At 43.7% G+C, this 24,959-nt stretch overlaps 1 protein-coding gene across 1 annotated transcript in view; it reads right to left on the bottom strand.

Annotated features, from left to right (window-relative positions):
- MTHFD1 (methylenetetrahydrofolate dehydrogenase, cyclohydrolase and formyltetrahydrofolate synthetase 1) overlaps window positions 1-24,624 on the bottom strand; it is a 39,592-nt gene extending 14,968 nt beyond the window's left edge. Inside the window, exons 1-16 of the mRNA XM_085061155.1 lie at window positions 24,452-24,624; window positions 16,442-16,526; window positions 14,494-14,553; window positions 13,801-13,854; window positions 13,291-13,427; window positions 13,071-13,171; window positions 12,606-12,742; window positions 11,100-11,211; window positions 7,142-7,269; window positions 6,391-6,488; window positions 5,484-5,657; window positions 4,874-5,010; window positions 4,594-4,640; window positions 2,219-2,326; window positions 2,043-2,117; window positions 185-287 (exon numbers count right to left, since the gene is read on the bottom strand). Coding sequence (XP_084917281.1) covers window positions 185-287; window positions 2,043-2,117; window positions 2,219-2,326; window positions 4,594-4,640; window positions 4,874-5,010; window positions 5,484-5,657; window positions 6,391-6,488; window positions 7,142-7,269; window positions 11,100-11,211; window positions 12,606-12,742; window positions 13,071-13,171; window positions 13,291-13,427; window positions 13,801-13,854; window positions 14,494-14,553; window positions 16,442-16,526; window positions 24,452-24,492 — 1,597 coding nt within the window. The 5' untranslated portion in view covers window positions 24,493-24,624. The remainder of the gene's footprint in view (window positions 1-184; window positions 288-2,042; window positions 2,118-2,218; window positions 2,327-4,593; window positions 4,641-4,873; window positions 5,011-5,483; window positions 5,658-6,390; window positions 6,489-7,141; window positions 7,270-11,099; window positions 11,212-12,605; window positions 12,743-13,070; window positions 13,172-13,290; window positions 13,428-13,800; window positions 13,855-14,493; window positions 14,554-16,441; window positions 16,527-24,451) is intronic.
- Window positions 24,625-24,959: the final 335 nt, after the last annotated feature.

Here is a 24,959-nt window from a genome sequence, read left to right as displayed (position 1 = left end):
GTTAGACCCTCCAGAAATGGGATCCCAGCTGCAGGCAACTATCCCACCAAACTTCAGGAAGGAGAGGCCAGCTCTGCCCTCTTCCCCATTTTCCCAGGAAACATAGTTTCAGCTGCAATTGCAGACATCTCTTTTGACACGAGCTTTGTTTCTTAGTAATTCTTTCACTTAATGTCTCTCGTACCTCTTTGCCATGTTATGGTGCCTGGGTCAATGTCCAATCTCACAAATAAGTTTACTTCTTCCTTTGTCAAAGCCATAGGATCAGTTTTGTTAATGCCCAGTTTCTGTGGGAAGAAAAGACAAATAAAAGGTATAGTGAAAAGATCTCCAGAAATGAACCTCTTACTTGCAGCACTGAGGCTTTGGCAGCAGCATCTGCACATTCAGAAATAAGGAGGGGCTGCCTTTTTGGTGCCCTTTCTCCCAGAGCCCACAACACCACAAGATGATCCATATCAGCACGCACTGGACAGAGCTTGGTGCTGTCCAGCTCGTAAGGGCACGGCAGACAATGGAGCTCATTAGGGCAGGTTGTCACCAAGCTTTGTGCAAGGCACCTACAGAAAGAGTAAGAGACAGCTCTGCAGTTCCTTCCACGCCTTGTTCTCATCATTAGTCTCACATGCTCACATCCATTTCTCATTAGTTCGCCTGGGGTCAATGCACACAGCCACACGTATTTAAAGCCACTGCTTTCAGCATGCTGGTTAAGCAGCACAAAGGAGGAATTAAACAATTCAGTCACAAGGCTGTCAGCATCCCAGAAAGCTGATCTTGAACACACTGAGAGGGTGGGCAGTTTGCCAAGTTGCTTAATTGAGAGAAGAATTATCTCAAGAAGCTTCATACAAGCGCAAGCTTAGGCATGAGGGAAACGATTCAGTTGATTTATGAACGAGCAAGGTTTTTTTAATTAACTAGACAGTTAAGTCCTATTTTTCTCCTGAAGAACAGCAGGGAAGAAGAAAATCTGTTCTCTTCCTCTTCAAGCATATCATTTAAAAAAGGAAATAAACAACAACAATGACAAAGACATCATCTTTCTGGAGTATTAGCATCCTGTTCACATCTTGACATTTAATAACCAGAAGAGTGGTTAGGGTAGAGTTCCCTCAGCAGTTCATCAGGAACACCAAGCAAGTATGACATCATTTCTTGCTCAGCAGTGGAACCAAACCACACATTCTCTAATGGTTGAGACATTATAGCCAATTAATATATCAGAGTTTTACCTTCCTAAGTAGTCTGACTACTGCTCCTGACTTCCAAATGGGCAACTGATCCAGCCTGAATACTGTACAAAGCAGACTTGTACCTTGAAGGAGCTCAGCAGGGCGTGGTCTGTCCTCCTAATTGCAAGCTTCAAGCCCAGTGCAAAACCACTCACCCGTTAATCGTCATTTTTGCAGAAGTCAATGTGAACTTGCACATGCCCTTAAGCTTTGGGGATCAGAGGAGCTGTGGGCTGCTCAGGGACTGTCATTCAATGACAGGGCTACTTATCTAACTGGGAATTTTTTTTTTTTTGCAGGGGAGAAATTGGCTATCTAGGGAACAGGTGTTTTTTTCATTTTTATTTTCTCAATCTGGGTAAGAAAAAGAAAATTCTCTACGTTCTCTTTTTGCTGAATTTTATAAATTGCCTTTTTGTGCTGCATTATCTACATAATTGTCACATGGGAACCATTAATCTCTAGCTGTAACTGTGTGTAAGGTACAGAGACTGAATCTGGTCTTTTCTTAAACTGCATTAAGGACACTGAATTGACACCATTAATAAAGGACACTTATCTCTTTGTCTCTTCCCACTGTGTTAATCACAGAGCATGATATCAATGATTCCTCCCCTTGGGGCTGCATCTCACTGTTTTCTGTGCTGTATGAAGGGCTATCACACCTCTGCACACTTTATGAAAAAAATAAATGCCAGCAGAACAACCTAGGGGACAACATGAGGGTTTCTGTAACTTAGCTCTGCCTCCTTAAAGGATAAGTAAATGGAACAGAACCAGAAACCAATGAGAGAGCAGTGAGCTCACCTGTAGCCTTCGGATCTGAATGTCTGAGAACTTCCTGACACCATTGATAGATGGCACCAAACGGTTGTAGAGAGCCTTGTAGAATGAAACAGACACTCAATCAGCACTGCTGGCACACCCAAAACAGACTGGCCAAAGCAGGCTGGGATCAAATCCATGGTAAGGAAGGATTGTACCTGGTCAGACTGAGTCAGCTCGTGGAACATACGTGCATCAATAGCAGCAGCAACCAGGTTGTTGGCTGCAGTGATGGCATGGATGTCACCAGTGAGGTGAAGGTTAAACTAGAGGACATAAAACATATCGGTTACCTCATCCTGCTGCAATTTTCATTTATTCCAACTCACCGTAGACAGATGGAAAGAGGAGTATTAATAGTAATGTTAAAGTGGGTGAGGGTGGAGGGGGAGAGATTGCTCAGTGCAGTATGTGGAAGAGAGGAAAGAATTTCTCTAAAACATAAAAATGCCTCCCCCACATTCATGTCATTTTACAAACTTCTAGAACAAACCTCCCAAATAAAAAAGTTGTTTGTTTTTTTCTTTTCCCCTCCACAAGAACAGTTCTCACAGGCTCCTTGCCACTTAAAAAGGCCCAACCAAGCATATCCTGTGATTCTGTGATCTTCATTGCTCCTCCTTCATCTTCCTCCTGACCCCCTCATTTGCACAGCAGGTTTCACACATACATTAGCTGAAGTGGCTGCTGCTCCCACAAGGGAATCTGAGCTAAACTGGAACTAGCAACCTTGTGCAGCACTAGCATTGGAGCTGTGGTTGCACAGAGCTCTGCTTAAGGTAACCACCCAAACACAGAATCACAGGCAGAACTTGTAGACCACGTACTACACTGTGACACTGCTAGTAGTTTTCTTAGTTCTACCTCATTAAAAGATTGAGTGGGTTTGCCTACATGAGTTATCTGGCTGCACTGTAGCTGTGAAGCTGGTGAAGGATCTAGATTGGATATGAGGGAAAATTTCTTCATGGAAAGGCTTGTCAAGCACTAGAGCAGGCTGCCCAAGGAAGTGGTGGGGTCATCATCCCTGGAGGTATTTAAAAAGCAAGCGGATGTGGCACCTGGGGACATGGTTTAGTGGTGACTTTGGCAGTGCTGGGTGAATGTTTGGACTTGGCAATCTTAAAGGTCTTTTCCAATCTAAATGGCAGGTGAGTAAAAGGTGTAGTTAAAACAATCCTCTTCACCTCTAGCAAAGCAGCAAAGGAAGAAAATGGAAAGGGGACATTAGAAAGGTGATATGACAGAAGACCTCACAATACCATTTTATTGAAGCCTTGCTACTGAGGTCTCAAAATCCACAAAGCTAAAACAGAATGCAGCTAGTCACACACTGATTATAAATCCTAATTAGCAAATGCTTTTTGTTGTCTCATTCTGCATACATGCAACAAGAAGCAATTATTATTACCTTGGTTCTGCACTATGAACTCAAAGTTTTTCACTTGCTATTTTTTTCATAAGATGAAAGCTGCATGCAGAATTATTAAACGATGTATCAAGGTCATTATTGTAACTAGTGACTGCACTTACTCTAATTTTATGAGACATGCATTGACTAGAACACCCCCACAAAACTATGTATATTTCTATCACGTGGTTCATACTTAAAGAAAGTAATTTCAGTCAGTTTGGTTCCTAGAGTATGGCTGTTTCCCACTGCTGCATACAGTCAGGTATTTTGGCTTGTCTTATTAACACTCCCAAAGAGGAGGAGGTTATTTTTCCTACCACATCTATCCTTCACACATGTTCCTGGCACGTGACTAAATCAATATTCTGCCTCCCTAACATCTTTATCTTTTATGGACTTGCTGCATCAATTAGAAAAACCAGCCCTTTTGATCGTTTCTGCTTTTCTCCCTGAAATTGTCCTGTGTCAATCTACAGTGCATGAGACAAAGGTAGAATTCTACAGGCAATTACTCTGAGAGCTGAGAGAGGCACGAGAGCATATGCTACACGTGCTTTTTGATTCCCTGCCTCCAGACACAGAATTTTACTTGTTGCCAAGTCCCACCAGAAATATGCTCCAGTGCCAGTCCCCCCACAGGCTGAGGTCTTGGCATTGCTGATTCCCAAAATCCCTTTTCCCAGTTCATGTTAGTAACCTAAAACACAAGTACACCAAAATAGCTCACGGAAAGAGTCAGTGGCCACCACAGCTGACAAAACTATGCAATATTCTACCAAAATGCATTAAGCCATTATCATCTTCATTTCAGCACTGGGAAAATGAGGCACAGGATGTACTTTGCTTCAGGATATACAGCAATTCAAAGCAGAAAAGGGGAGGGAACAGAGGAACTGGGAATTCCTAACTCTGTGAAGTTCCTTGCCCATGAAGGCACACTTCTGAAACAATTTAAAGATGTTTGTTTGTTAAAAATAAAAGCTTTGCTGAAATCAAGCATCAAGTTCTTGGGAGTGCTATACTAGGTCATAAATTTACAGATTTTCTAGTTATCTGACTGCAGTATCTCTTCAAGGTCTGTGAGCTGTAAGTGCAATGAGGCTTTGTATAAAGAATTACCTCTTCCATGGGGACAACTTGACAATAGCCACCACCTGCAGCTCCACCTGCAGAGAGACAACAGTCAGACCACACCAGCCCAGAGTGCTATTACACCTGTTTGCTTAATGGCTCCAAGAGGGCAGCTACCATTGAACAGCTGAGTTTAAATCCTAGCACAATACCTTGAAGACAAAACTGAAGAACTTACTAGGAATTATGTAAAACTACAGTGCAGCAGAATAAAATCTCTGCCATCTTTGCCCATTTAGGCCAACTGCAAGCAAAAGAATAATCATACCTTTTATGCCAAAAGTTGGCCCCTGAGAAGGCTGCCGAACACAGGCAAAGACATTCTGGTGAAGGTGTGCTCCTAAGGCTTGGACAAGGCCAACAGTGGTGGTGCTCTTCCCCTCTCCCAGGGGAGTGGGAGTAATTCTGCAGCAACAAAGCAGAAGAGACACGATGAAACCCTTCTAGTGGGTGAGAATCAAATCACAGGGATAAAACAAGTCACCCAGTGATTGCAGTTAATAAGAATTCAAATTCTGGCCTGGCTCAGACTTCAGCTGATCTTCATTAGGTCAAAACTGGAATGAGATTGGCAAATCATCACCTGCTGAAGGCAAGCTACTAGACCAGTAGAACTTTGCCTAGGAACCACTCTACCCTTCATAACCCTGACCTGTAGACCAGAACAATTCATCTCCTGGAGAGATGTTAAGCTACACTCCCACTGTTTCCCACAAGTGATCAATCTACTTCCCAAACTAATGAATATAACAGTGTGGTTATATTCATACCCAGAGCACTCCATATGGCCACCCTAACAAAAGCAATACAACAACAAGCCATGCTAATTAAACTTCTGTTCCTCTTGTAAGTGGTGTCTCAGCTCAGGAATCACCTACCCAGTAACAACAACGTATTTGCCATCTGGTTGATCCTTCAGACGTTTCAGAACTGAGAGCTGAACCTTAGCTTTAGTTTGGCCATAGAGCTCCACCTCATCAGGGAAAAGGCCAACTTCTTTTGCAACTTGCTCAATGGGTTTGGGCATGCAAGCCTGTGAGATTTCAATGTCACTGAAAGAAAAAGAGCAAGATGAGTTTGTAAGTCAAAGACTTCCCACCAATTTCCTACTTCTGGATGGCATAAACTACAAACACCTAATCTATATCGTAGAAGTCAATCTTTAACACCTAATCTATATATTAGAAGTCAATCTTTAACCCATCCTAGTTAAATGCATCAATCCTACTAATATCAAGTACATTAGAATAGACATTTTCAGAGCTGCCCTTTTAAAAATTAAAAAAAGACAAAACCCAAACCAAACAACAACCCTTCTCCCCAGTCCCCCCAATGCCTTTTGTAGGCCATGTGTTGTGATCCCATATGGTATTTTTCGTATTTTCAGCTGCTCCTTGGGGACTTCACACCAACGACTACTACTTGAAGATGCTAGGGTTCTGGCATGCCAGACTGAAAATTTTCCAAAATACAAGTGTTTCACTATTTCCTGAATCGGCAACCACCTAGCTGCCCTGAAAAGTCTCTAAAAATCCATGTCTGAGTCTCAGTACAATCAGAATGACCCAATATGTTGACTACACCTGCAACAGATATCACAGCACTACTGCAGGTTCGCTCTGCTCCCTCAGGAAGATTTCACAGTGCTTTATCTCTACTTCTCTCCGAACTTCAATCCCAGCTACAGTCTACATACATGTAAACCCTACATTACACAAAGCCTGGGAAGAGAAGCGAATAATATACTGCATCAATACTGCCAGTAGCTTCATTTGAAAGCATTACCTTGGAACAGGCACCTTTAGGGAAAGCTGGTTGTATTGGATGGTCCATTTTCCAGGCTGGAACTTCTCCAGAAAACGCTGTGCACTCTCCACAGTGCTCTAAAATGAGCAAGAGAATGCATTATAGCAACCACCACTGTATGAACCATACAGGGTAACAAAGAGACCAGAAAGGTTTGCCCCTCTTATCTGTCTCAGTTTGGGATTAAACCAAAGTGCTTTCATTAAAACATTACTTAATAACCCAAAATGAGATTCTGCTTGCAGTTTTCTTAAAAAGAAAAAAATCCCACCATATCCATCTCTCAGCTGATCTTCCAGTGTGCTGGATTTTTTTGGCTGTTCTGTGCCAGCAGGGCTTCTTAAGCAAAGCATGGAAACAGAGGGAGCTGGCTTATACTGTTACTCTCCTTTTTATCCAATTGCTCTACAGACAGTTTTAGAATTACAACCAGAGCATTATAACACCAGCCCATTTCCAACTGTTTTGAGTGACCGCACTCAAAAAACCCTAAAACCCCCCCAAAACCAACCAGCCAACCAACCAGAAACTTCAGTTCTAACATTTCCTTAACATCCATCTTCTTTCTCAGTTAACTGAAGTACAAATTGTGTGGACTAGAAGCTGGAAATCCTAACTAGATCTCTGCAAGAGCAAGAAGGGAGCACTAGTTGCTTTGGTAGCATGCTGATGGTCAACATCCCCCAAAGCAAACACAGAGATGACCAAAATCCCACAGTCTGCTCAGTACCTGCATTAGCATGGCCACAGTCATGGGCCCAACACCACCAGGCACTGGGGTGATGAAGGAAGCTTTTTCCTTTGCTGAACTGTACGCCACATCTCCCACAACTCGTTTTCCACTGGCCTTTGTGCTGTCTGGGGATTTAAGGAGAAAAGTAAGTTACACATCACATTTCCCCACAGCAACAGGGAAGACAGCACTGACTGAAGCTGAAGTCTTTAATTCTGCTGGAGTAAACAAAATAGAAGCTGAGCACCCAGGAAGCTGCAAAGATAAAAAAGCTAAGACAACATCACAAGATGAAGCTGTTATCATCATATTTCACTCGCAGACTGCCAACAGCTCATGCAACACATCCTCCCATTAAGCACCATTTATCCTCAGCCAGACAGATCTCCCTTTCCTTTTCTCAGTGGTTCATGGCCCACAGGGCAGTTTGAATGAGATATAAACCAACAGTCTAGAAGAGGAGAGAGATGAAACATGGCTGACTTTTCTAAAACCCCACGTTTACATTTGCTCTGTTCCATTTTGGGGGAGATCTGGGCCTTACTGTTGAATAAAATCACCTGCCTTTAGAGAAACTGAAGTCAGAAAGTGCTGAGCTTTTCAATTATCACTGCTAGTTTAATGACAGACAGTCAATACTGCAGTTCACAGAGATCAATCTTGTCAAATAAAGCTTCAGTAGGATAATCTCCTTTCTCTTGGGCAAAATATTTTGCTATACCCTACTGCAGTACATAACCTGACAATTCAGAAGCAGATATAGCCCTTTTTTCCAGTGGTGACCTTTAAGTTCACCCACAAAGGGAGAAAGAGATAAAATGTACTAGTAAACTAGTGCAGTCATCTAAGGAAGTCATTGATTACAGCATATAAAACCAGAAAATTTAAGTTTCTCCTAGAATGGCAGATTCTCACTTCAGATAAAGGACTCTAGGGAGCTTCTAACCAGTGTGAAAAACTGAAAACAGATTTTAATGTTGTTATATTGAACTATTACATTGCATACAATAAGAGTATGTTTGAACAGAACATAATCAATAACTTTCATATACATCTGGTGAGGGGGAGGAGTGGAAGAGAAACCAAACTCCTAAACAGCTGATTATGTTAAAACCAAAGAGAGAACAAAAGCAGCTCCTGCCAACACTATTTTTTAGCTGCATTGTTACTGACAATTAGCAGCTTGGATGCTTTGCTGTGTTTGTGTTTTAAGCAGCACTGCTTCTCCCTAAAGCTCAAAGCTTGAACAACATCCCAGCTGTTAACCAGCGTTTCTGCAGCCACTGTCAGCTTCTCTGCCTGAACTGCAGACCAGTCTGGCCTTCCCCCCTAGAGACCAATTTAATTAAGGCTGCAAAAGGTAAATAATATAATTTTATTTTCTTCCAAGGATGCCAAGCAGGCTCATCAGCCATCCTGGCCAGGAAGGCTCTCAGCCCAAGAATGAAGAAAACAAGCTGGCACTCCTAACTGCCTCATCTGTTACACAGACAGAGATGAGCACGAGCCAAACAATCCCCCAGTCCCTGCTTCTGCATCTGCACCTCACACCAAGCACTGCTGAGCACAGCTTAGGAGCCATTCAATCACCTGCAAAATAGTCTTTTGAACGAAAGCTCACATACAATACTTGCCATCTCTCCCCATAATTTCACTTTCTCAATATTCATCATCCCACTCTTAAAAAACACAAACTAATTACAGGGAGCATCAGTGACACTATAACCATGTTGCAAAAAAGCTGCTCTCCTTTGCTCAAGGTTCCCTGTTAGCAAGGGCTGCAAAATCCCACACCAGAGGAGGACTTGGAATAGAGTTGCATCCTCCACCAGGACTGTGAGAAGGACACTCCAAAGACACTGCCATCTCTGGGAATATCCTCTGCCTGCATTGCTTTCCCTTCCTGAAGCAGAAAAGTCCTGCAGGCCTGGAATAAGGCATCCAGAGTATTTGCTGGACCAGTCCTCCAACTGCAGCAGTGGGGAAAGAGAAATACAATCCAGTTTGGAAAGTAAGAGACACTTGTCTGCTCTAGTAGAGGTTTCAGGAGCTCAGTTTTTTCTGTCTACTTGGAGACCTGGAAGAAATTCTGTTCATTGCAGTACACATGAACAAAAAGCTAGATGTGGCTGAAGTGATCTTCCAGCTTCCAAACTGGCACCCTTGGGAGTCTTCAGGCCACCCTCCATACAAAAGCACAACAGCTGCATTTGTATGGCACTGCATGGCTATAATTTTTTTAAACTCCAATTTGGCAAGACTGCATGAGGTTGATGTCCTGGTATATCAAATCAGACTGTGATGTGCCTGGACAGGGTACCCTGATTAGCAAAGCAAAAGCATACCCAGAAATTGCCATGTCTTCCAGCTGCAACTCACAGCTACACCTGGGAGGCACCCAGATGGGTGCACTGTGGTAAGATTTATGTGCTCTCTCTCCCCATCACATTCAAAGCACCATCACACTAGCAGCAATAGTCTATCTGTACAGTGACTTAGCTGGAGAAGCCAGCAAACTGGCTGCTATTCTTTCTGTAGCACTGCAATGCCCACAGCTCTGGTACTCATTTCCCTAAAGATTAATCTGAAAACTTTTTTGCAGCATATCAGAGGGGAAGAAAGAGTTAGGAAAATTCAGCAGCTTCAGAAAACCACAAGAAGAAAGGAAAAAAAAAAAAAAAAAAAAAAAAGAGAGTCTATGCCATCCATCATTTCAAAATCTGACAATTTCCATGATACTCTAGCAAGTCTCAATTATCAAATCTCAGTGCCATTAAGAGTATTCCATGTGACACTGACTGGGCTGGGTGCACAAGAAGCTCAGATGTCAGTGCACTGCTCAAGGCAGGCTAGTTGGAAAGGAGCAGGGATGTGTCCTCAGAGATGCAGTTCACATAAAGCCTGAAAAAAGGTCATACCATCATATATCAGAAACACAATGAGGGTTTTATTTGCAGCATGTCAGTTGGGGAGACTCCAATCCATTCTGCTTCATGCACATCAGCAGCGACCCTGTGGGTTTTGGCAAATGGCCTAAATTTGGGTAGCTTGGAACAAACACATCAAGCAACAACGACAGATGACTTTTTAATTTTAATTAGACAGAGGACTAATGTTTTTAAATGCAGCCCAATGTCAACTTTGAGTAACAAGACCACTGAACAGAAATTTCTTTACATTCTGTTAAATAATGGCAACAAAATGACTGATTAATTATGAAAACTACCTTTTAAAAGCCTTGTGGGCGTAGCACAGAAAGAGTGACTAATTTTCCATATCATTCAATATCTATAATTTGGATTTTAAATGAGATGAAAACAGAAATTGCCAGACTGTCTGTACCATCTTTGTAAGGAAGGAGCAGCAAAGTGTAACTCTACCCTAAAATCCATTATGTTAAAGCACTTTATTCTTATATTCTTATGCCTGAGCCATTGTCACCAATACTCTTGCACAATCAGCTTTGTTTCAAGACAACAGCCATTCAAGCCTAAGAAGTTAATGCTGTGACTCAACACATCCACATGTACTTTAAGAGACTGCTTGTCATTTCTGTAATTCAAAGAGAACAGCTTCATCAGATCCAACCACGAAGTAATGACAGCAAAGCCGTGTGCTCTTAAGTGACAACAGCGACAAGACTTCACTATGCAGTTAGGGCAAATTAAATGGATATTCTGTTGAAATCTGTCTTAGGCCTCCTCTTTCCTCTATTAATCACGAGCCTCCTTGAAGGCAGAATCAAAACTGCCACTGCTCTGCCTTAGGAGAATACTTAAGACCAGTGTTTTCTTTACTTTGGCATGGTCAGGGGTTGCCATCACTACTTAAGATAGACTTACAAGAGAAAGAAGTCCACGTGGAACAGACATACCAAGAAAATTATTCATGAACGTAGCAACTGCATTTATATACAAACAAACAGATCCCCACTTGTTATACATTACCCACGCACCTGGCACATGGTTAATTCCACAGTCAATTACGATTGCACCAGGCTTGATCCATTCACCTTTTACCATTTCAGCTCTACCAGCTGCAACCACCAGGATATCAGCTTTACCAACCTATAAAAAAATTTTAAAAACAACAAACAACCGTGTATGACACTGGAAAAATGCAGAGCTGCTTCTGCAGCAACTTAGATCAGCTTCAGCTGCAGTGAAACTTTACTCACCCATTGCCATTGGAGGCATGGAAGGACACTGTCAGCCATGAAAGGTAGCTGCCAGTTCCTTGGCAAGGACAAATTCCTGCAGCTAGAAATTATGGCCTATTTTCACACTCCTACCCTGAACTATTGCTAGTCAACACTTCACAACCTCCTCTGAACTCCTCCATGATTCCCAAGTAGATCATACAGGCTACATTTAGATAAAATTAAAGGCTTCTGCATATTCTTCTCTTCCTCCCTTCAAATATCCCTGCACATTCAGTGCTAGAAATATACCCAGCACTCATCAGACAGCAGCCAAGAACAACCCCTGCACAGAACTAAGCCTCACTTCACTTGTGACAGCACTGTCTTGTGCTTTTCATGTCCAGGACTGCAGAACACACAACTCCAGGGGAAGCTGACTGTATTTCAGCACTAATATTCATTCAGGGACTACTCAGTAAATTTGACAGATCCAGTCACGAAGCTGGTGTTAGAGACTCCAACTAAAGCTCTGTCAGCTCTTGCACTGCTTCATTCACGTTTGCTTAGGAAGCTGCTATCCCTTGGAATTTTTTCCTTTTAATCTTCAAGGGAGATAAACAATTTTTAAGATTTCATTAAGTATTAGCACTTCAATTTTTAATCAACCTAATGATGGTCTTACTGAACAGCAACTTAAGGGTATGAAGCACTGCAGTGTTTCTGATCTACTTTGAGAGTTATATTCAAACACTCCTACTCCCTTTTCAGCTTTAATACTTGCCTACAGAGCCTGGCAGTGCTGATGGCTCTACGAAATCCAAGTAGGTGGCAGCACAGCAAAACACTATTTCTGTCACTCTCACTGCTGAAGAGGAAAATGGTACCAACTCCCTGTCATAGAAAATCGACTGAAAAAAACAAATCAACGGAGAAATCATTTGGCCTAACATTTCTCAGCCATTGGAGCAGAAGACCACCTGGCCTTTTTGGTAAAAAAAATACCAAAACAACAAAAACATATGCTGTTTTGCCTACCCCTACATGGAGATTAGGAAGGGATGATTAAATTCTCAGCACTTGCTCAAAGAAAACAAAAATAATAATTTTATTGTTATAATTAAACCCCTCTAATTAAGTGCCAAAAATAATCAAGATCCCATTCCAGCGGAAGTATTTACACAACCACGCAATGAGCAGGACTGGGAAACCAATTGAGATGAAAGGCACCCCAGACCTAATGACTCAGAGCAGCAACACACTGAGCAGCAATATGCACGGAGCAGCAGTGGCCTGGAACAAATAACCACAGCCTGCCCTTACCTCCTCAGCCAGGGTGGAGGTCTTGGAATGGCAGGTGGTGACTGTTGCGTTGTTCCAGAGCAGCAGGTCGTGCATGGGAGCACCCACGATCTTACTGCGGCCGATCACCACGGCTCTCTTCCCTGCCACCTGCACACCTGCACCACAGAGAGACAGGAGAGAGCAACAAAGAGGTCACTGTGCAGCCTAGTTCACCCTAACTCACACAGCTCTGGGGCTTTGGTCAGTTTAAGACTGGCCCTGGTACTTCAGAATGCTATTTTTCCTTGTAGCGTGTGGTAAGGAATTGCAGTTGGGTGGGAGGAAGGAAAGACCATTTTAACCTAGTTCTTTTACTGTCTAAGGCAGCAGAGATGAAATGTGGTATCTCAGCAGAAGTTGTGAAGCAGAGCCTTGCAATGTGTGTAATTTCTACACTTACTGGAGACTACTGCACTCATGAATAATGTATGGAAACCTCCTCACCTGTCTGCCTGATAAGTTCCATGCATCCCTTTGGCGTACAAGGAATAAAGCAGTCTCCAAGGTCCCCTCTAGAGAGTTTCCCAGCATTGATGCTACTTAAGCTGTGTTTTGAAAGAATAAAGGCCAAGTAAGATGCCCAGCCTCACTGTTCAAGAGAAAATAAATCAAAGATTTCTTTCTGGAGTAGCTGTCATGCTCTCCAGGGGTGAAATCAGTTTACCCATCCACATCCTTCTCAGGTGCAACAGCATTGGTTATTTTTTCTGTGTTGATGGGATTGTTGGAGTCGAGCGGCAGCTGAACTATAAAGCCATGAACAGCTGGGTCTGCATTCAAAGAGGCAATGCACTTGAGCACCTAAAACAGCAAAGACCAAAAAAGTCTTTTTGATAAACTGAAATATGACTGATGCAAAGCAAAAAACATAATCCTATCTGGATGAAAAGATACACACTTTACGTTTAGTTTTTCCACCCAAAAGTATAAAACACATTTTTTACTTTTAAAAAAATAGCTTTTAAATCTCTAAATTTTCCATTGCACTGTTTTAGTTTTCTTAAAAAAAAAAACCCCAAACCAAAAACATCTCAACAGGTTCCAATTCTTTTTTCATGAGTTAGTATCGATGGGCAAATAGTCCTTTTCATACAATGACAGGGAAAATATAAATTGATACCTTGAGTTCAACACTGAAGTTACGTATTTTTTCATCACTGGCAATATTACTTACATCAGCTTCTGTTGCTGTGTTTGGCAGTTTTATGTGATTGGCAGTGATCCCAATCTGTAAATGAGAATAACAACAAATTAGCTGATTTCTGAATTGACATCCAATTGATCTGGCTAATCTCTCTATCCAGCTAAATCACAGCTGCATTCTGTCATATTTCCCAGCTCTATCTCCTGTTCCCGAGGCTGCAAGTCCTATTATTTAGAAATACCATCAAAGAAAGATTAGTGCTTTGCCTACTCAGTCTGTCCTTTAACTCTCCTATTCACCTTTTGACATGAACAACATCAACTCTGCTTGACAGCACACTGCCTTAAAATGCCAGCAGAAATGCCAGGTATCACCCAGGGAGAAATGGATTCATGTTCCTGCCCTGCTGTAGCATGTAATGTTCTACCTGCAACAAGCACAAGGCAACTGCAGGTACAAGATGTCTGGGGAAGATAAGGACAAGGCTGCAGGTCAGGAGAGACATGAGCACTTCAGACAAATGTCATCCGTGATGATCACACAAAAAGTGGCACCAACTCACCCTGCTGTGACCTACTTGGCTCTCAGGTTACAGACCTACACTGCATCCTTGTAACAGAGAACTCAGGCCAACACTGGTTACTCCAATACTGGCAAAGCTTAGACAAAACTATTTGACTTCCACCTGGCTTTAAAAAGTAGTCCTAAAAGTCCAGGCATTACCTCAGCAGCAGCCTTCAGCTTCATGTTAATGTAGAGGTTCGAATCATCCCGATTGCCAACCTAAGGATGAAGAGACAGTTGAATCACAGCACAGAACAGAGACTCAGACACAGGCTAAGATGGGCTTAACCTTCAGCTTCCTTCCATCTACATCAAGGAGACAGAGGTATTCCTGAACAACTGTAAAACACACTGATAGAGGCTATAAGCAGCTGGAGCTAACAGGAAAGTTCTTTCAAGTAAGAGACAGCTGAAGACAAGTTGTCTGATCTTGTGCACAAACACCATTTGCACCTGTTGAAAAAACCTTAGAAACACAGTGGTCTCCAAAGCAGAAAATATTGCCTGCTATCTGATCTGAGAAAGTGAAATCCTTAGCTAATTAACATGATCAGCAGGTGCTGATGACATTCAATTATCTGATTAAGGCTTTCAGAAAGGTCGGGCCTCTTTGATACCCAGGAATCTCTATTTTTTATGAAAATGTGTGCTTTGATGGAGACATTTCTTCCACTGCTGTTTTGAACACTGAGAATTTTCCTGCCAAACAAAAAACAAAACAAGGACAAAGTGATGCACAAAGAGAAAGCAGCAAGTGGAACAAATGCCTGCAGTTTTTGGCAGTATTGGATGCTTACAGTACAACTGCATTTCAGGAGACCACTTGCATCATCCAGTATGTTTTGTTAAAGGCAATACTCCTTCTAACCTAAAGAAAATGGGCAAATATCAGTATTAGGAGATGAACTCCAAGGCCAGACTGTTTGGCAGCTTACAGAAGTGTCAGACAGCCAAGGAGCAAACAGGTTGTTAAGGACTTTGAGACAATCCAGGAGTGCATATCGTCCCACCATGAAAACAATCCAATAATGCTACAAGACAGCAATTTCTGAAGACAGTTTATAAGGGCAACAGTTCAGCAGCTTTCATCAAAGCACTACTAAATTTCCAATAAAGTCCCTTCCTTCCTTCTTTCTAAGCATCTGCAGACAAATTTTCTGTAGAGACAATCTTCTTAAAGCTAATGGAAACGGAACCCAGAAAAAAACAACCCAAAACACAAGCACAAATTTGCTCCTGGCATCGAAGAGGAGCATGGCCTTTGTGTGCTATGGTGGTATTAGTACTGGAATCCACAGACAGGCACCAAAAGCTCTGCAGGAACCCAGAACACTGAATAATGACAAAAGTGACTTCTCTAAGCAGCCACTTATATTTCCCCAATCCTTTGTGGACACACAGTTCCCTCCTGTTACATGGCACTTGCTACTGCTGGTCACCTTCTGACCTAAGCACAAAGAGTTTCCATTTTTTATAGCTGCAAAGGAAAAAAAATTCTGCCAAACACAGGTCAATCCCCTGTACTGACAAGTGCTTTTTAGCTCTGCAAGCCTTTTTGAGTTGACTTTAACACTTCTGAGAGACATCCAATTCAGCAACAGGATTTTGTTACATCCCCTGCACTCAAAGCTATCTTGGCCAAGGTTAGTTTTAGTTTAGTTAGGGTTCCCTCCCCTCCTCTACCCCTCTTATCTCTCCGTGTTTTGACATAACAGCAGACCAAATCACTTAATAAATATCCCATTTGGAGAATTTCTGGTACAAACACATCTCTGAAAGCTGACAGATTTCAGGGCTCACTCGAGTGCAGAGATTTGGAATAGTCTACAAGCACTGCTTCTTCTTAATAGGGAAGCAGCTTGATTTCACCAATTCACAAACAACACTCCAACAGGGTCTGAAGAAAGGACTGAAAAGCTCCCAAAAATGTTGGGGTCCTGATGCTTGGCAAAAAGACATAACAGGACCATGTTACCATCTCACAGAGAACCCTGTTCCTTGTAAAATGCTACCACTGCTAGGCAGCTTTGATGAACCTCTTCAGCTGTGCAATTACCACTGCAAAGCAATTAATATTTTCTGTAGTCATCATTAAAGAAAACAATACCTGCAAAATGGCAAGTCCTGGTCTGAAGCCTGGAAATTTCTCGGTCATCTCAACAACTTGCTGTTTTAGTCTGTCTCTCACTTGTCTGAAGAGTGGGGGGGAAAAAAAGAAAACAAATACAAGGTAGAAGTTAATCACAGAGCTGAATTCTAATACAGTGATGGAGTTGTTCTGATATCAGAAGCTGTAAAGGTGACAGATGGGCAGACTGGCAAACACGTACTTATGTCTCAAGTACAAAAGTGCCAGCAATCTCAAAATGAGATTGATGTTCATAAATCACTAAGACACTTTGGAACCAGGTTCATTCAAACTTTTAAAATAATTTTTTTTAAAGCCTACATTGTGCTTCTTCACCCTCCTCTTTATGCTCTCATAGGATAGAAAAGTAAAAAACAACTTCAAAATTTGTCATGGAAACTCCTGGGATTTCAAACTCCTTCCTCAAAAAGAAATCCCCTTTCTACCTATGCTGTACTAAAATTACCTGAATCCCAGAGGCACCAGTCAACACTGTCACAAATGCTGTCCTGGCAAAGGATTATGAATCTACAATAGTAAAACTCTGAGAAACAACTAAAGCAGCAGGAGGTACCCAAAGATACCCCTCTTCCACAGCTGGTCAATACTATGTGTTTCTATTTCCTGCCTGCTTGGCCTAAGCCAGGCTGGAGTGGTTGCAGTCCTACACCCACCTTCTTGTCCCCAGTTTGCTTCTGAGCTCTCCAACAGACATATGAGAAAATGCCTCCAGCCCAAGGGCTTCCAAATAAGACCAAACCTTCACCATGAGAGCAGACAGGAGAATGGGAGGTGGACAGAGATGAGGAAAAGTCACCAAACCCTGGTATACAGCTCAGGTCAACTTTTCCGTAAAGGCAAGTTTAAGGATACTGGAAGGAGGCTGAGACACTGCACTGCAAATGAAAGAGACATCCAGAAGCAAAAGCCTCACAGGACACAAGAGGCTCCACAGGTCTGTCCTCCATGTGGTCTCCATCCTGTGTCCCACCCCCTGTTCTCAGAGATGAGAAGGTGCAACCACCACACTCAGCAAATCCACCCTGCACCAAACACTCTTTTATTTAAAACACAGATGGTCTCCTTGTGCTCATCTACCCTCAAATCAGTATCACCAGGTCTGCTACTTCCCAAGTGGAACCAGACTTCCCAGACTGGAGGAGGAGCTGCTGGTGCACATTAAAAATGTGAACAGCAAAGGTACAGGGACAGAATAAGTATCTGATGCCAGCTGGTTGGCTGGGATCCCTGCCATTTAGGGAAAACTCCAGGAAAACAACCAGTGAGGCAACTCTACCTTGCAACTATGAGCTCCAAATCAGAAATGCCAGAGGCAGGAAGAGAAGGAAATGGGAGCAGCACACAGCTCTCTCAAGCCAGCAGCACTGATCCCAGGGGACTGCTGCAGCTGGCCCTGCCACAAGCAGCCCTAAGGCTGTTTTAAGTCTCATCTCAGAGGGAGTCACAGCCTCTAGCTACATCCCAAATCATGCATCTCTCCTGCTGCATCCTGAATCATGTGGTTAGAGCTCTGCTGCACCTGAGGAGTGGGTTCAGAGTATTTATAGGTGTTTGCATCTGGCCAAGGTTCAAAGTCTCTTAACAAACTGCAGCAGTAGCAGCAGTTTTCAGCCCTACCTAAGAAACTGTAGTTCTGAGGCTTCCTCTGGCTGTCACCTCTGCAGAAGACTTGACAGCAAGACTGGCCAATGAGTTCAAAAAACAGTGTCATAGCAAAGCTTATCCCAGCAACTCTTTGTGCTTAAGTGACAAAAATTCATCTGCTGGGTAGCAAAATCCCCAACTGCCTCTCCTAACACTCCAGCTGTATGCCCCTGAAGGAGGCACCTGAGCTGGCTCATGAATAACCTGTAACAACAACACAACAATCTCAAGGAGCACCAGAAAGCCCCTGAATGTGGCCTGTGAGCAGGGGCTGCAGGCAGCTCTCTGAGGGAACTATTTGTGAGAACCTTCTCTGGTGTTCCAGTAAGGGAAATGGTAGCACTGGTTTGTGGCAAACAAAAAGAAATGTAAACAAATAGGAAATATATTATAATTTAGGGTGCAGCAAAACCTTTGTAAGGGACAGCCAACTAGAAATGGCCCTAGGTTTAGGTATTGCTTTTATTCTTGTCTTCTCAGCTGAAGAGAAACAAGCTCACCCAATTTCCTCTGTGAAGCAGGGCTGTGGTGTACTTTTACCCCCAGCAGCCACAAATATTCACACATCACATTGCTGTCATTTTCTGTAATTAGGCACTAGCTCGCTTCCCCTTCAGCTCCAGAAGGAAGGTAACACACACAAACATACAAACGAGGTGCTGTCAGTGCTGATTTGCTTTAGGAGCCTTGAATCAAGAAATCACTTGTTAGACAGCCACCTAGTGTTGGGTACCACTGCTATCCAGTGGTCACAAAAACCACAGGAGCAAAGGTTTGAGGTAAAATTCAAGAAAAAAAGAAGAAATCCTTGTTTTAACTCCACAGACTTATACAAACATTACAAAATAATCATGTCAAGTCAGCAGCTATTTAGTTATACAGTCTGCAAAATTCTATTGTGGACCTCAGGCCTTCCCAAAGATAAAAGTTCATATTGATAAATCAACACCACTTTTTTACTAGCAGCATGAAAATTCTTTTAAGTCTTCAAACAAAAAATCTGCAATCCTTTGTGGCTGCTTCTCCAAAAGCCTTCTCTCTGAATCTCAGCCCCCTCCTGTGCCCACGTGCCCTTCCACAAACAAACTCACCCAGCAAACAAAAGTCCAGGGTTCACACAGGTTAAGGACAGCACACGGCTCTAAGCATACAATGCAACAGCCAGCTCCAAAGATTAAAGAACTTGTTAGCATTTTTTTCTCTAGGCTGCAATAGTGAGCTGAATTTAAATTTACTAAGTGAATTTCCCAGAAATTCAAACAAAGGATGAACCAAACTCCTCCAGCTCTGCTGTAAAGAGAGAGCATGGCTGACATGTGAGACAGAACCCCACACTCCCCTGTGGGATTATGGGCACACACTGTTCAGCTGGTGAATACACATAGCACTGAACTGAAGATGACACCAGGCTGTGTTTCTGTCCCTTCTGTGAGTAACAGGGTCTGTGTGAATACTGCCAAACAGAGGACCTGGCAAATACCTCCTCACAGACAGTGATGCTCCAGGACATGCCTGTCCCCAAGGAGGAGGGTTTGGCTTTACTGCCTGGATCACAGATTCCCTAAGGGTTTCATAAACATGCTGCAGAGATGCTCTTGCTGCAGCTCTGCAGAAATGGCTGCATGAGGCTGATGATCCTCCCCAGGTCCTGCACCATCCTGGTCAGAGCTGCTGTCCCTGCAGCCATCCCTCCTCACAGCCTGCAGCACTGCCACTGCTCACCTCCTGCTGTTCCCATGACCAACACCATAATGTGGAAAAACCAGATTTCCCATCTCCAAACCATCATGGCACTGTGTCCTACCTCAGGACATCTGCATTATCTTAAAATGCTGCAAAGGGGCTGCAAAGAAGAAAATCACAGAACATCTCACTTGTACCCAAAGGAGGCACAGAGGAGTCTCTCCTGAGGGAAGTCACAGGTTGGCTCAATGAAATGGCAATGGGATAGGAAATACCTTGGGAAAGACCATCTGAACACTGCTGGCAATTCAGATGGCTGAAGACATCAGATGGCTCCAGTTGAGGGAAGACATCATTTAGACATCAGAGCTGGAACCAGTTCACAAGTTTCCCATCCACTTGTCTCATGCTCCACCACTGCATGCTCCTGGCACACTGTCATTAACCTCCTAGGAAAAATGCCTGCTACTTTCTATCACTTCCCCACTCCCATGTTTTTTTAACCACCTTTTTGGTTGTGTTGGCTCAAATACTTGCAGGAGCTCTCCTCAGACCAGATGAATACATGAAGACATTTCTGATTTTTCATATGCTTTTTCATCATATCCAGAATTTTAATCCAAGATGGGCTATAAACAAATCCAAGGTGGGTCTGAGAGACAGGCAGCAATTGAGGCACTTTGCAAATGTGGATGGCAGACAACAGAAAAACAGAGTTTAACATAATGCTGAGACATTCAAACTTAGAAGAGTTTGCCCCAAACATGAGTTATGATACTATGTTCCCATGCTGCAACATCTGTGGCACTAACCAGGTCTGCTTCCCAAAATGGATACTGCATACAATACCCTATTAGTGGATGATGAAATCAGAGGAAACACAAGAGAGAAAGGTAAGGACTCAATCCACCTTTGTGGGGCTGCAAGGACTCCAGACAACACTCTAGGCCCTACCTACAATGGTTTGCCTTCTCAGGGAATAATATCAAGATTTTATTCATTCCACAAAGAGGACAGAGCAGTCCCCACATGCTCTTTCCCTTCCATGTAATCTGGTGATGTGCACAGATCTGTGGCCCTGCTGTCTACCAGACAATGTTTTCTCTTCTCTTATCAATTCCTTAGGGCAGGGCCCTTTTAAAAAAAATTCTGTCTGCACAGCACTGAACACAGAACACATTCTTGCTCATAGTTGGGGCTACCCAGTGGAACTGGCAGTTCACTTTAATTTAGCCAACCCAGAGTGGGACCCTTCAGTGCAAGCCTGAAACACTGTGGGTAGGATCTGGTAAATGATATCTCATAGATCAGGGAATTTTTTCCACTTTTCCACTAGATTTACACGGAGTTTCAACAGGAACTCCAAAAAAACATTTAAGGCCCAGACTGAAAATGCTAAGGAGTTGTTTACTGCACTGTTACCTCCAGTTATAAGCTGAGCCTGGTCACCACTTAATTAAACCCAAAGCACTACATGCCCATCCCTGGGGGCTGTGAGGGGTGCCAAGTCTTCCCTGCCATCACAACTCATCAGCCACTCTTCCAGACCAGATATGTTGGTCCTCTCCTGCTGCTATCAACCACTTCAGGCCAAGCCAGAGGCTTCCAAACCTGGGCTTTTTCAGATGGTAAAGACTGAACACACAGCTCACTGCAGTGGACATCAACTGTAAAGAAAAGCCACTACCATGTTTTGCCCTGAGAATCTATTTTAGACACAGAAGCAGAGATTGAGTGGTTTTTTTTTCAGAGAATACCAGCAATAAAAGGTAGAGAATACTTTTATTACCTTCAACCTTCCATACATGTATACTTAAAGCACTGCTTCTCTTCCTCTTCTCAGTCATTTGTTTACTGTACTGTTATACAATAACTCATTTTTTGTAACTCATTTGCCAATGAGGCAAATTTAACTTGCAGTAAAATCTAAAGCTGAATTGCTAAACAGCCACTCAGAGATGTAGAAGAAAGCCACCCTGAGGTAACCAGCCAACTCAGGCTGATGCATAACCCATCCAATATTTAATATATTTCACACACTGTCCAGGCTTCTTGTTTGCACTGACAGAAGCAGCCTTAGAAAGAGATGCATTAACATCAAAATCCTAAACAGAAAACAGTGTCTGCTGTGTTCTCCTTCCCTTGCCCAGCCTAACCACATTCTCCATCCTCACAGGTAATACTCAAAGGCACTAAAAATGTCAATTTTCCTTTCTGCCTCTTCTGAGCCTTCCAAGACTTTCTAAGGTGTGAACTAGTTTTATCACCTCATCAAATTTTCCTTATTTATGGAGGTAAGGAGACTCTCTCAAAGTATTTATACACTTTACATGTTTCACAAGAATAAGAATGGCAGTATCTACCTGATTTTCGCTTAAATAGCTGGCATGACTCTGAATTAGGTATTTTTTCATCTATTTTGACGAAGGGATGCTTGGTGGCTGGAGGAGGTTCACAATACTTACAAGCTTTGATTTAAAACACGTGCAGAAATTCTGAATTACATAGCTGGAACGCTACTTGCTTGATTTACCTCGTGTCAATATTTGACTGACTTACAAACAAACAGTTTTGTTGATTAAAGGGTAAAGTAACAAAATCCACCCCCTACAAGACAGTAACTGAAAGGTTGTGACAGTTGATGTAAAGTCAGGGACATTCCCTTTCTACAGCAGGCAGTTAAGTTGAAAATTCCTAGAAAAACCACATGCCTATCACTTTGGCTGCTGCTGCCAGACTCTTGGCCTGGAGATGAACTCTGGTAGTGAGAATCCTTTGGACCAGCACTCCTCCAGAGAGTCTGGAAGAAAGGGACAGGTGTCTCCAGGGTGGATAGTCCAATTCCTCATGACTCCTTCAGGTACTCCACTAAGAAAAGGCAGAACTACCTAAGGCCCACATGGAGCAGATGATGCTTTTGCTATACTGGACAAAAAATACAGCATAAATAAAGGAACTGAAGGACAGCTGGACAACTGCAATTATTTTTCCATTTTGTGGTGTCTTCAGGCCAAGATTTGATGACTCTGAAAGACAGACTTCAGCCAAACACCTTAAGAGATGTGCTGGAAGCTAAGCAAACCTTTCTCCTGTTAAAAGCTCATGCCACTTTGTGGGTACTTGCACATCATGAATGTCCTAATCTCTGAGAACTGCTAGTTTCTGGCTTCTACTATAATACAGAAAACAAACTAAAATAAAAAATTTCACTCTTGAATCTATAAAATTAAATAAGTAATGCAGCATGCCATGCCAAGGAAGCTGGAAGTTTTAATGTGAATGATCACTGTACCCCAACCAGCACCTTTCCAAGACCTACTGCACTTCAAGGTCACTTTCTAGGACAGAAAATAAACCTGCAACAGGCAAATCACAAAGACCCATCAGCAACAGGCACTGGCATTGCAGAGTGTGCTGACTTCAACACTGCCAAAGGAGCAGGTGGAATGAAGCATGTAAAACCGAGAGACTGAAATACACAGGTGGTACTGGCCCAAAAATTACCAGGTAAAACACATGCAAGCAGCCTTTCATCATGGATATTCTGATGCAAGGCACATTAGGCCTACTTTTCAAAACTACCCCACTGCTGATTAGACATAGCTGTGTGGTACACAGTAATATCTAATAGCAGGACTAACTGCTTTGCTATGATTGCTTTATACCTTTTCAAATTTACTCTTTCTGTCTGAATTCCCTGATTACATCGATAGGAGCTACCCAATGAACCTACCAAACCCTGTTTCCACAGAATATAACAGAAACATTACACTGCATTTTCCCCAGGATAAGGGAAATTTATTTGGCTTTCTTACCAGAGGTGTATGTAGAATAGCAGCAGGAAAAACAAGCAAACTAAAAGACACAACACAGGCTCACCTACACTCAGGGCTTGCCAGCTACGTAAATGCTGCAAATCATGGGAATACTGTTTTGTTCAAAATCCCTCAAATCTTTCAAATAACTTCGGCAGGACACCTGTGAACATTCTGCTATGTGTTAGCCAAGGTGAGAATTAACATACTTTGCCTGCAAGGGGAACAACCATTGCCTGTACAGGATGAACAGAGAGCACCTAAAGCACATGTTCCCAACTCCTGTTCCTGAAGCATCCCAACAGCCCAGCTTAGAAGCACAGAAGCCACAGGTCAGCCAGTGGCTTCACACCTGCCTGGGCTTTCATCTCATCTCATTTAATCTCATTTAATCTCATCTCATCTCATCTCATCGATGCAGAGCGTTTACTAGGTGCTCTCCGGGGCTGGGGCTGCCAAAGAGACCCCACCAGATGCACCCCTGGTTTCTGGGGGGCACTGACACCACTTCACATTCTCCACAACACTTTTAACACTGTACTTCTAGTAACTCCCAGTTCACAGCCAGGAACAAGCGAGCTTTGGCTACAACGCAGTGAGAAAGCTCCAGGGTTTCTCCAAAGGCGTGTGTCTGTCCGCAGAGCCAGAGCAAAGCTCCCCACCGCCCCATCCCGCTGCCAGCACACCCGGGAGCCGCCGGGGCACCCCTCAGCCCCCGCTTACAGCGATCCCTTCCCGAAGGCGAAAGCCCCGCGGCTCGCAGACTTTCCCGCCCGAGCGAACGCGGCCGAGCGCTGCGGGCAGGGCGGGCGGCCCCGGTACGTACCCGGAGACAACCTTGCCGCTGAGGATCTCGGCGGGAGCCATGGCGAAGGCCGGAGGGCGGGCGTGCAGCAGGAGCACACGGCAGAACACCACAGGGCTCCCGGGCAGTCTGCGGGACTCGCGGGACTCGCTGGCCCCACTCCCGCCTCACTTCCCGCGGCCGCCCCACGTGCCCCGAACTTCGGGCGGCTCACCGCGCAGGCGCCCCCCGCCCCGCCCCGACCGGGACTCCTCATTGCGGGCGGCGAGCTGGCAGGCTCCGGGAGTTTCCTGCTGCGGCCCGGCCGCTGCTGTCTGGGGAGCGGGGCTGAGATCCGAGGCGAAATGGCCGCCAAAGCAGCTTCCAAAACGCCTCCGAGGCGGCGCTGCCGGGCGTGCCCGGCCCTGCTCCGCGGAGAGAGGGGCTGGCGGGAGAGAGAGGGCAGCCCCAGGGGGAGCTGAGGGTGAGGGTGCTGGTGCTGGGCTGGGCACGGCGAATGCATAGGAAAATCCCACGTCGGTGTAAGAAT

Source organism: Lichenostomus cassidix, chromosome 5, assembly GCF_008360975.1.
Source record: "Lichenostomus cassidix isolate B80296 chromosome 5, HeHo_3.0, whole genome shotgun sequence".
Taxonomy (NCBI): domain Eukaryota; kingdom Metazoa; phylum Chordata; class Aves; order Passeriformes; family Meliphagidae; genus Lichenostomus; species Lichenostomus cassidix.
This window is presented reverse-complemented; position numbering and strand designations above follow the sequence as displayed.